This window comes from Mobula hypostoma, chromosome 8, assembly GCF_963921235.1.
Source record: "Mobula hypostoma chromosome 8, sMobHyp1.1, whole genome shotgun sequence".
NCBI classification, from domain to species: domain Eukaryota; kingdom Metazoa; phylum Chordata; class Chondrichthyes; order Myliobatiformes; family Myliobatidae; genus Mobula; species Mobula hypostoma.
This window is the reverse complement of record NC_086104.1, coordinates 44,563,472-44,576,478: the sequence shown is the minus strand read 5'-3', so window position 1 is coordinate 44,576,478 and position 13,007 is coordinate 44,563,472. Positions and strand designations below refer to the sequence as shown.

General features: G+C 35.6%; 1 protein-coding gene across 1 annotated transcript in view; it reads left to right on the top strand.

Annotated features, from left to right (window-relative positions):
- Positions 1–13,007, top strand: part of spata17 (spermatogenesis associated 17) — a 306,947-nt gene that overhangs the window by 80,225 nt on the left and 213,715 nt on the right. Inside the window, exons 5-6 of the mRNA XM_063057259.1 lie at positions 1,675–1,778; positions 5,491–5,614. Coding sequence (XP_062913329.1) covers positions 1,675–1,778; positions 5,491–5,614 — 228 coding nt within the window. The remainder of the gene's footprint in view (positions 1–1,674; positions 1,779–5,490; positions 5,615–13,007) is intronic.

Here is a 13,007-nt window from a genome sequence, read left to right as displayed (position 1 = left end):
GCCTGTCTTGCTGAGTATTTTCTATTTTTATTTCCATGTTCATGTAAGTCACCTTGCTGCTTAGGTTTTAAAATATACATTATTTATTTATACTATTCTCTATAATTGGCAACATTTCTATACTATATTTTAAAAAAAAATTTACCATTTGTGGAGTAAGGAGATGGTACGCTAGCTTATCTTTGTATTTCGAACTGAAAGTTGAAACTTGAAATGAGGAGAATTGGCCGCAGTTTCAAAGCTGAAACTTACCTATTAAAGCTCAAGTTTTGATTCATTTCTGCTCATGTAAAATAGCTAAATAAATATTCCTTTTCCTCATTTTCTTTAAAATCATCTTGTATTATATTTATTTTGTCATTTTTTTTTGAGAGCACTTCTGGTGAAGGAGTTTGTCATGTCTGCTCTGGGGCAGTTCACTCTCCCATGGTCCCCACCTCTTTCACCTGCAGCTCCAAGTAGCTGTTTGTATGTGGCAGTGCTGCTTTCCTCAGGAAGAATGTACAGGAGCCTAAGGGCCCACACCACAAGGTTCTGGAACATTTATTATCCTACAACCATCAGGCTCTTGAACCAGAAGGGACCACTTCACTCAACTTCACTCCCCCCATCAATAAAATGTTCCAACAACTTATGAACTCACTTTCAAGGACTCTACAGCTCACATTCTCAATATTCATTGCTTATTTATTTATTATTATCCTTATTTTGTTTCTTTATCTTATTTTGTATTTGCACAACTTGTTGTCCTTTGCACATTGGTGTTGTCTATGCTATAGGGAGCAGTCTTCCATTGATTATTTTGTGTTTCTTGTATTTACTGTGAATGCCCACAAGAAAATGAATCTTAGGGTTGTATATAGTGACATTTATGAACTTGGAGAAAAAATTTACTTTAAACTTTGAACCCCAGTACACTGCTTTGAGAAGCGGGCTAAACCAGGTGAGGGTAGCCAGCGGGCCTCAGACCCCAGGGAGATAGGGACTCGCCTGCCCTGGCATGTGAAATCAACTCCAGTGGACTGGGTGGATGAGATCTACAGAGAGATCCAACAGCCTGGAAGATTGTTCTGCAGCACTTCATGGAAAGCAAAGGGCATAACAAGGCACAGAAGAAGTCATGGTCATGTATTGCAACCAAGGAAGATCCCAGTTTGTGACGACTACCGTACCACTGGACCTGGACTTCTGAGGTTGAGAGAGTGGAACTGCCCCAGGGCTTTCACACTTTATAAACTCTCCACAGGTTTACGGTCATTGTTAGATGTGGCAGATAGGCATTCATTTATACATTGTGACTTTATATTAAAAAGTCATATTTAAATCTTACAAAGAAAATGTCTTAGCTTTGTCATAATTTCAGTGTGATTTGCTAAAAATTTCTACAAACGTACTTCATTAATAATCTAGTGGTAGAAGGCTAAGACTACTCTCTGCAGAAAGAAATTAAGAAAATAAAATTGTGTGATAACATTCATTTATGAGGCACTGTTATGTTAACAACAAAAATTGGATGAGAAATTCATAAATGGTGAAATTAAACTTTGATTAATTTTATAAAATTACAATAATATTTCTGTAATTTTTCTTTACTGAAAACCACAAACTAAACTTAGTTCTGAAAGAATTAATATACTGGGACAATGACTTACATATTTTTAATTGCCTTGTTAGATCCAGAAAAGATGGCATGGATATTATGTTCGAAAATATATCCATAACTTCTATGAAATGAAGAAGTATTTCATTAGCCTCAGCATGAAAAATCTGACTATAAGGTAAGCAACTGCTTTTAATAATGTCATCTCATAGTGATGATTTATTTTTCATGTGTACTTGGAGATTAACAGAACAGTTCAAGATCTGAAGGAATTGTAAGTAGACATATTTTACAAAAATGGTTATAATGCTATAAGTATTGGAGTAGAGAATATTTTAATATCAAAATAATGCATAGTTAATGTGAATTCATAACAAATGAATGGTAATTTTTGGCTTCCCTTAGTTGGTGTGCTTTTTAGTTTATGGTGCTATCCTATCATCACTGTTGATGCCACATATATAGTGCACAATTCCCAGTGGATTTGGTAACAGAAGTACTATATACAATACAACGTCCATGATCTGTACTAAACCAGTATATCTCAACCATATTATCCAAGCTAAACAGAGTAAGAAATGTATCTGGTGTTTCATCTCCAGGATTGCTATTATGTGTAGATGCTGAGTTATGATTGACATATCTAGAATAGGTTTTAGACGTATATTACTTTCAGGTCTGCTGTCACATGCAATGGAGAGGTTGCATTTTCACAGTCATACAACAGGTATTAACAGGTTAATAAGCTCTTTGGCCTACCAAGTCCATGCCAATTGTCGAGGCTATACTAATCCTATTTTATTCTCTCTAGATTCCCTTTAATTCTTCGCAAGTTCTACCGCTCATCTGCACATAGAAACAACTTACAGCCACAAATTAAAATATCAACCTGCACACCATTGGGATGTGGGAAGCAACCAGATCACCTACATGCTCAAATATGTAAATTCCACACAGACAGCATCTGAGGTCAGGATTGAATCCAGGTCTCTTGCACTGTAAGACAACTATTCTACCAGCTGTTAAATATTTTCTTCCATCAGCATGGTAATCTCTTCATCTGCCTAGTACTGGAAGATTTAAAGACAAATCAAGGCACAAGGCTCTGAAAATAAGACAATGTGGCAAAAGGTAGCAGACTAGTTTGTACTGGGCAATATTCCATCCACAAGATTTCTGAAATAGGCATATGAAAATGGGAGAAGTTTCAGGATATTTCAGTAATAAGAAGGACATAGAAACTAAAATAAATTTGAAATATTTTTGTGTAATTACAACCTAGGAGTGCACAAAGATAACTGAAAAAGCACTTTGCTTAGGAGAAAACATAATTAAGGAGAAAGTAACATTTTTATAAATTTATCTTGCTTTGAAATAATGTTAAATTATACGACATTTGTGGTATCATGCAATGTAAGATGAAATGGGCTGTATAATGGATGCACAACGAGCTACCTTGGTGCGTGACTGCACGTAGCACTGTTTAGAGGAACATCACAATAGCAATAAAGCGTGAAATTTAACAGACAATATAGTACAATTTACAGTAACATTCTTTTGGGAAGAGAAAAACTGATGTGAGCTGTTTACATCAACATTTGAATATTTTTATTATCCTCCATATATAGTGTTTAATATGTCTTCAAATTAACAGTTGTGTTGCTACAGTGATAAATTGATTTGATTAATTTAAAGGCTGAATATGCAATTGGTAAGGTGGTACACTTTTAACCTCTAGCTAGATGTGCAAAATATAGAGCTCTGTTTGGATCAAACAAATGATATCATGAAATTAAAAATTAGCTGCTCTGTTGCTGAGTCATGACATTAATAAAACATCTTTAGCTTGGAGCTCAGAAAAGCTGCTGTTATTTATTGCAAAAGTCAAACCAAACATTTTATTCATGCGCACAATCTTGAAATTCTCTTTCTTTTAAATTGCTCTTGATTTATTCTAGAGGGTATCTGATTGGGAATACTAAAAGAAGCATTGTGATTGCATCATGCAAGACGGTTGCTCATAGTCATTTCCATAGATGGCAATATTACAGTGTCCATCTTCTGATCATTCAACTTTCCAACAAAAGTAATGAAGTTAGGAGACACAAGTTCACTGTCATAATTTTGTAATGCGGTTTTGCACAATATAATAATTTATCATTTGCCAAGCAGACAGTTATAGTTTATACATTTAATAAGGGCATCCTTTAGTATGGGTAATTAGGAATGAACAGTTTGCATATTTACTAAATGCAAAATGTCATTGCCACCACGGCCTATTGCCTACATGAATTATTTCTCTATCTGTGTTAAACAGCTGTGCAATTATTACTACGATAATCAGATAATTTCCCCTATCTAAGTTTTCTCTTGTGAGGCAATTAATTTAACCCTTCAAAAGCCAAACTGAATTTTTGCATAAACACATAAATGTGTATGTTTGAGGATGGAGGACTTGATTATGCAATGGGAAATATTTGAGAACCAAATTTTCTTTTGGACATATTTACTTCAACAGACAGAAATTTTTTTAAATCAAATTTTATTGATAAAATTTTAAGATTTTGAGGATTAAATACAAATAAATTTCACATCTACAAAACTGCAGTTTAAAATTAATCCTATTTTGGTAATGCTTTCTGAATTAATCCCATCTTAAAATGTACAAAAATGCAAAGGATGTTTTTTTGTCAAGCAGTAAAAATAGCTAGTAAAATATTTTGGGCAACTGTGCAGGAATTTTAAATTAAATCTATTAGATTAATTATCACAGCCTACATTTTAATTATTTTCTAATAATATATGTTAAGAACAATCTATGCTTTCAAAATGATCACTGCCTTTTTATAGATGTTATTGATATTATATCTTAAAATTAGACTTTACTGATAGTCAAATAAAAATTGTAGTATTTATCTAATTTTATATTAAGCATGTAAATAAATATGCTTTGTTTTTGTTTGTTATCTTGCTGTATATAATAGCAACGAAGATATCCACAGATGATGTGAGTGACATACAGAATATGTGTAATTAAAACAGTAAACCATGTTAATAAGCATTTTGTGGATGGAAATGAAAGATTTAATTAATTGATCTTATATGATAAGTACTCATTATTTAACCAGTTTATTTGACAAAGTCTAGATATTTTCAGATAATTCTGCTGTTTTTTTACTTTAGTATCGAAGATAACATTTTTTGTTATTTTTGAATTGACAGTGATGGCAATTGCTCATTTGGATAAAATATACATTTTCATTGTGTCCATTTTTATGTTGAGAGAGAAAGTAGAAATAATGTTCTACAGTGGATTAAGTAATAAGGGATTTCTTTCTTAAGGACATGGGTATCACTGATGTTACAAACACCTTGGGTCTAACTGAAATGGACAGATTTAATGAGGTTTGTTAGGTGTCACACAAAAAAACATAGATAGAGATCCTTTTTATTGGAATAAATTTGTTCAGCTTTACAAATTACTTAGCAGTTAATAATAGGTTTGAAAAGCAGGTCAGAAAAGGTCATATTGCCGAGTTGCATTACAGTGTACCTGGTATTGTTGATTACAACCATTTGGTTTCTAACGTACAGACAACCATACAGAAGAAAATAGGCTTTTCTCTAAAATTTATTAATATATTGTTTCAGGTGCAAGGTGGCAAAATGAGGTCATCCCACAAAGTATTTTTTCCTAATCTATCTTGGTTTTCTTTACTAAGGTTAAGCAATAATATCTTTAATTGTACATATTTTTATCATTGTTGGTATCGCTAGTAAAATATTATGCTTACAAATAATTATGAAGGACATAACTATTGAAACTCCAAGTTGCCAGTAAATGTTGCTTTATTCAATTCAAATACATGTTAATTCTCTGCTTCGTTTAGAAAAAAACTGGAAGAATATGAGCAGACAAAGAAGAAGGAACGGGAAAGGAAAGCTATAGAGGAGGAAGAGAGAAGAAAGTGTTACGAAGCCCGAAAGATACATTACCTCCTCAGCACTGAGCAGGTCTGTGTACCTGTCCTGACAGCTTGCATAGTCGCCTGGGTCCCTGCCTGACAGAGATAAACTATCAGGCTGAATGGGACATGACTTGCTGAAATGATATCACAAAGACAATACTTCGAGTTCAATTTAGCGCTTTTCTATTGTGGAGTGCAAGCACCATGACTACTAGGTGACAGCATCTTCATACTGGCAGCATCAGCATTGTTGGCAGAAAGAGTCCAAGTCAGCAGTTTGATCTGCTGGCAGATAACACAACAGGAAGGGCATAACCTCAGCCTAACAACTCATTTTGACTGCCTCATTTTGTGTTGTAATGTTGTCAAGCTCTAGCCAACAAGCTGTTAAACTAAGATGGTAAAACATTTTTTTAATTGTCTTATCTTTATTGCAACTGTTTCAGTAGGGTAGAGTTCCGAAGGGTAGGTTAATTGCAACTGACAGACTTGTTTTATGAAGGCTGCTTTAGGTTCATAAAGCAACTCGTTTTCAAAATCAATGTGTCTAGAAATGTCTGCTAGAATTTTTTGATGTTACTACAAGCAAACAAAGCAACCTTCATTTAAGCAGTATAATTGACAGAATCCATAGAAGGATAAAATGGTAAATTACAGAGAAACTATATTTGTTTGTTTAGCCGCTAAACAATTGATTTAGTACTGTGCCGAATAGATATGATATAGAAGTTAATTAAGCTGACGCAGATAGTAAGTTGAACCTATATTTCAAATATCATATCACAGATGTGTAGGATTTGTTATTTTTAAATTTTTTTATACTTTATAGAAATGGTATAACCATCAGTAAAATATACACACTAACATTAAATATTAAGTTCATAGAATAAGTTTGATCTTGAATATGAGGTGTAATTAGCAAATTTATATAATTACGTAACTAATAAGAGTCCAGCAATAACATACCATCTCAAGACTATGATGTAGTTATAAAGAAAATGCATTACTGCATTTTCAGTCTGTCTCAACCAACAGTATTGTAGAGCTAAAAAATTTCCATAAAGATTAAGACTTTAAAATTTTTTTCATACAACCAACTTTTATAGAAAACAACTGCATGTGTGATATTCTTCCCATTTGTTGAATGATGGAAATAAATAAAAGATCTGTAGCACGTTTCTGTAGGGTTACATTTATCCATGTATTCAGAGCCATTTCTTTTTATGAATAACTTGTTTTCAAAGACATACCTTCAAAGAAAACAAGTTGATATGGAATACAAACCAATAAATACACACTTGTTAAAAAAGGAAATAAATTGAAAACAACAGGAAAGTGAATGAGCCTCAAAATGCTGAAATATGCATCTTTGATTGTTGCATAATAAAATTAATAAATTATGTTAAATATGCACTTTTGTATCAAAATACTAAAATTAGTGAATCAGATGTGATTTCGAATAATTGCTTGATATTGCATAGCATAGCACTTGGTCCCACAAGTTACTAGGTTTTTCAGATTTTAGACTTAGACATAGAATAATTTTAAACTTATTAAGTCTCAAATTAACAATTTGACAAAGGAGTTATCCAGTCATTGGAAGGATCACCTATTGACATCTTACACCTTTTCACATCCTATCCTAAGATATCGATCCAATTCTATCATTGGAATTATTATAATGAAGTGTTCTACAAAAGCTTATAATATACTATATGTGAATGTACATATAGACTAATGGTGCCAATGAACAGTTCTGAGAAAGGGTCTTGAAGCCCGCAAAAGCAGCAGAATTAATTCTACATGCATGTAAACAATTGGGCAAGTTTGTCTCAGTCATACAAATCAAACATATGCTTCAAGATGGTATTGTTATCTTTTCTAACTTTTCAGAGGGATTAACTTTACTTTAGAACTTAACAGAAGTTAACCACTTCCACGACATCAGTAAAATTCCAAAAAAAAAGTTTTTGAAGAGAAGTATGACTCTATCATTACATGAGATATTATTAACTTATTCAGTGTAGTATGTTATAGGATGGGCTTTGCAATAAATATCTAAAAGACAGAAGTCTACCAGCTAATTCCACTATACGAAATCTGTCACCAACTGTAGAGTGGGAGCTACCCATCAAAGAAGGATGACATCAATGAAACAGCTCTTCACTGTCTCCACTGTGCTAGTGAAGCTATTTCCTCCTGAGAGAAAGCATGTATAAAAGACTAACATCTCAAGCATGCATTAAACACAGAGTCTACTCTACACAGGGTCTACCATACAGCAGTTGTTCCTGCCCACCTGCGGGAAACCTAAAATAGGCACCTCCAACTCTGGAGAAGTACCAATTATAAAATTCTCCAAATCCATTGGCAGGGTAGGCAAACCATTGTCAGCATTCTCCCAAGGCAACATGCTAGGCATTAACATTGTGATCATATTAAACTATTTCCTGTGGGCAGGCAACATTGCCTAATTATCTGACCGCAGACTTCTAAGCCAAGGAATTTACTATGAGCACTAGAACTATAGGAGATTTCCAGAACATCCGTGAAAATGCTTCAGCAATATTTCCTAAGTCCCAACAAAGAAATATAACATCCTCACTGCTTCATTGTCATGTCTGACACTGAGTATTCAAACTGGAGAAGGATTATCACGAAGTCCCTTCACTGTTCACAATGAAAGAGTGCACAACATCCAAACAACTTGCCAGCCTGCTCCAGAACTCTCAGAACTGGAAAGGGAGCAGGTTATAGCCAGCTCTCATGGATGGCCAAAGACAGTCTCAGGAATGCAGGTACGGCACCTTGCAGGTTGGCCATCGCCAGAAGAGAGGGCACTGGGACAGACTTCAAGCCAGATTGAAGCCAGTTAAAGCCCAAGAGTGGAAATTTAACTGGTGTTCAGTCCTTCTTCTTTATGCCAGCCGAGATCCCCCATGTAAGCCTGTCGTCTGACTGCATTTTACCCATTTCCCTCTCTTCTCGCTACTACCATTGGGCAGATCGTGCAGGAGTCTTGGGTCCTAGGCTACCAAGGTGAGTTGTTGTCCTACAACCATTTGGCTTTTACATAGCCTGTCAAATTTTACTTCCAGATATTCTGTTCTCAGTATTATCTATTTACTTTTATTTTGTTATTTGCGTGATTTGACCTTTTTGACGAACACTGGATGTTTGTCAGTCTTTGTTTTTCATGGATTCTACTGTATTTCTTTATGTTCCTGTGGGTGTCTGCAAGAAAATGAATCTCAAGGTTGTATATAGTATACATACTTTGATAATAAATTTACTTTGAGATTTGAAGAAGAAGCAGTTAGACCATAACATCATAAGACATAGGAGCAGAATTAGTCTATCTGGCCCATCACATCCGCTTCGCCATTTAATCATGGCTGATCCTTTTTTTTCTCCTCTTCAACCCCCGTTCCCAGCCTTCTTCCATAACCTTTGATGCCATGTCCAAACAAGAACCTATCAATCTCTGCCTTAAATACACCCAATGACCTGGCTTCTACAGCTGCATGCGGCAATAGATTCAACAAATTCACCACCATTCCACTAAAGAAATTTCTCTGCATCTCTGTTTTGAAAGAGCGCCCCTCTTTCTTGAGGCTGTGCCCTCTTGTCCTAGACTCTTTCTTCCACCATGGGAAACATCCACATCTACTCCGTCTAGGCCTTTCAACATTCGAAAGGTTTTGATGAGATGCCCCCTCATCCTTCTGAATTCCAGCGCGTTACAGATCCAGAGCCATCAAATGTTCCTTGTAAGACAACCCTTTCATTCCTGGAATCATCCTTGTGAACCTTTTCTGGACCCTCTCCAATGCCAGCACATCTTTTCTAAGATGAGGGGCCCAAAACTGTTCACAATAGTCAAAGTGAGGCCTCACCAGTGCCTTATAAAGCCTCAGCATCACATCCATGCTCTTGTATTAGAAACATAGAAACATAGAAAATAGGTGCAGGAGTAGGCCATTCGGCCCTTTGAACCTGCACCGCCATTCAATATGATCATGGCTGATCATCCAACTCAGAACCATGTACCAGCCTTCCTCCTATACTCCCTGATCCCTTTAGCCACAAGGGCCATATCTAACTTCCTCTTAAATATAGCAAATGAACTGGCCTCAGCTGTATTCTAGACTTGAAATGAATGCTACCATGGCATTTGCCTTCCTAACCACTGACTCGACCTGTAAGTTAACCTTTGGACAAGTTTATTGACCGAAAGCCTTTATCTGCTGAATAATAATAGTATGAACACTAATATAATGTCTTTAATATTGTAAAAGATGTCAAGGCTCTGTAGAGCAGCATAATGGAGTTGTGGAAGGAGAGTGCAAGTGTCCACAAACTTATCCAAAGAGAAATGTGTTTTGAACAATTTTTTAAAGGAAGTGAGAAACAAAAAGATTTAGAGTGGGAATTCTAAAGTGTGGCTCTGAGCTGACTGGCATAGGGATACCAATGGTGCTGTAAATAAGATCACAGATGCATAAGATGGGGATTTAAGGGCCAGCTGGTGGCGCAATGACATCAGCGCAGGCTCTGGAACGGAGGTTCCCGGGTTCGAACCCAGTTGGGTCCGCTCCCGAGTACGCTTTCCATCCGTGCCGGGTTGAGTGTTGAGATCGTAACTCGACCTTGTAAAATAAAGGGAAAATACTGTGAAATGTCTGTGTGAGGAGTGGCGTGCCGCACAGTCTCTCTCTCTTGCTCCGCGCCTTGTTAAGGCATGAAAAAGACATCGTCCCGCCAACAGCACACACGCACGGACGCACGCACGGACACTCACAGGCAGACACACACGCCAAAAAAAAAAGATGGGGATTTAAGGACACAGCTGTTCTCAAAGGAACTGTTGGTGCCATTGCTGGGTTAGATCACCATAAGTGTTGCTATAATGATTTATAATGATCTGACGTTCAAATATCTATTGCTTAATTAGTTTGTTGTCTTTTGCACATTGGTTGGCTGCCTGTTTTGTGTGTGGTTTTTCATTGAGTCTATTGCATTTTTTTGTATTTAATTTGAATTCCCGCAAGAAAATGAATCTCAGGGTAGCATATGGTGACATATATGTACCTTGATAATACATTTACTTTGAACTTTGATCTTTTGTGAGATCCAGGAAGGCTTCTGCGGAGAGGGGGACCAGAACATGGTAAACAGAAAATACTGTGGGGAAAAATGTATGTCATTCAGTTTGGTGGAAAAAAAATTAAAAAACAGAGTATTGTTTAAATGGTGAACATTGAAAGGCTTTGGTATCCAGAGGGACCTGGGCTCCTGATACTTGACTCACCTAATTTAATGCACAACAGGCATTTAAGGCTAACAGTATTTTTGCCAATATTCCAAAAATAAATATATTTTCCTGTAATTATCTGGGGTAAGATTATACCTGGAATATTGTCTTTTGATCTAAGGAAAGCTATAATAGAGATAAAGGCAATATAACAAAACATTACTAGGATTGTGGTGGCATTATTGAGTGAGGTGTGAACATTCATTCATTGAGTATGTTTCAGATGTTTGTGGGGAATTGAGAAATACAGGGCTAGTACAAGAAAATGATACTGAGGTAAATGATTTGATTCTTGAAAATTTGACCTGGCACAAAGGGCCTACTCTAACCACTATTTCTTATGTTCTTGTTAAGACTTTGAATAAAAATCATTATTTTTAATTTGTTAACACGGGTCAGCAAGCGGAGAAATAACTAATGTTAGACCCTGTATGTGCACTTCTGTCTGGAAAAAAGAAAGGAGTTTATTACAATGCTGCTCATAATCCTAGTTTTCCTAAAGTGATTTATAGCCAGTGAAGTAATGCCATTAGTTGTGTTTCTTTTAATTCTTCTCTGAGCTCACAGAGCAAAAGCAAGCTAAAGGCTAAAAATAGATCTAATTATTATCAGTTACATGAGTATAATGTTTCCTTATCTGTCAAGACCAGTATAAGCAGAGGCCATATAGTATTGAGATATCTTGTGACATTTCATAAATGTACTTGATAATGCTTCTAGGACAGCAGGCGTCTACTCTTGAAATAGCAGAAGGAATTTTAACGTCATTCTTGGCTGGAATTAGGAGTTAAATTAGATGGTTTAGCTTATAGTCTCAAGCTGGTCAGTGGTTGCCTACTGATTCACATGTAATGATGTAGCCTCTTTCAATTTCTGTGGCTGCTATTATGATATAAATTGGCCTTGACTAGGCAGATAAGTAAATTTCATGCTTAGGTAGTTGATCCACTAGTCCAATCTGGCATAAAATAAGGCAATACTTCACCTTCACCTAAAGGTGCTGGCATTTTCTTTCTGGCTCTTAGTTACAGGTCTTCAATCTACTCAGATCTATATTGATTTAAGAGTATAGCCAACACTGTAAGAAATATAAATATCAAAAGAATATATTAAAATATTTGATATGGATATATGATTTCAGTCAGTACTTCAATCACACTTCTGCCAATCAGCTATGTACTATATTATTTTTATTATGGTGACATAGGAGTAGGCTTATTTCAGTATCTCACATCTTCTGACATTACAAACATCTTCAGCATTAGTTTAGCTTTAAAAATTGGTATCCGTGGAATATACAGAGTATTTATTTACTAAAGTGAATTGAAAATGTATTTAGATGATTCAGATAAATAATCTTTTGGAAAGATCTGAACATAAATTTTTAATGCGTGGATGTATTGATGTACATCTGTTCATATTAGAACGGTTAAGGTGTATCCAATTTCAAGAGCTTTAAACAAAAACCTGAAAATAAACATTACTTATAAGCCATGAGCATTCAACTGTACATTATTATCAGTTAAATAGTTACTCTATGCTGAATTAGGTGCACTCAGGCTAATGTTGAAATTGGTATCTGTGTTTCAGAAATACAGAGCTTTAAAAAATCTTCCAAAGTTCCTAATGTTGCTGATAATCAGCGTTGGAAGTTGACACAGGGGATGCCACATAGGAGCTTGCCAGCCCTGCTGGATAAGATAATACCTTTGTATTTTTGTACTCAAGACTTGGATAATTGTGGAGCAAGTAGATTAGTATTCAAAGTGATGGTGATACAGGCACACATTCCATGGTCATTGTAAATTGTCCCGTGATTGAGGATTGCTGGGTGGGCAATGGGGTGGTTAATAATTCTTTGTATAGTTGGAAGTTAGTTGATACTGGTATAAATAAGATATGGTGGTACTGGAGAAGAGAAATTGGAGGTAAGGACATACCAGAGTTTGTTTCATTATTCCAGGAGGAGGTAAGGGAGATGTTAACAAGAAGGTCTTTAATAGGTGTATAATCTATAATAATAGATAGAAACATAGAAACATAGAAACATAGAAAATAGGTGCAGGAGTAGGCCATCCGGCCCTTCGAGCCTGCACTGCCATTTATTATGATCATGGCTGATCAT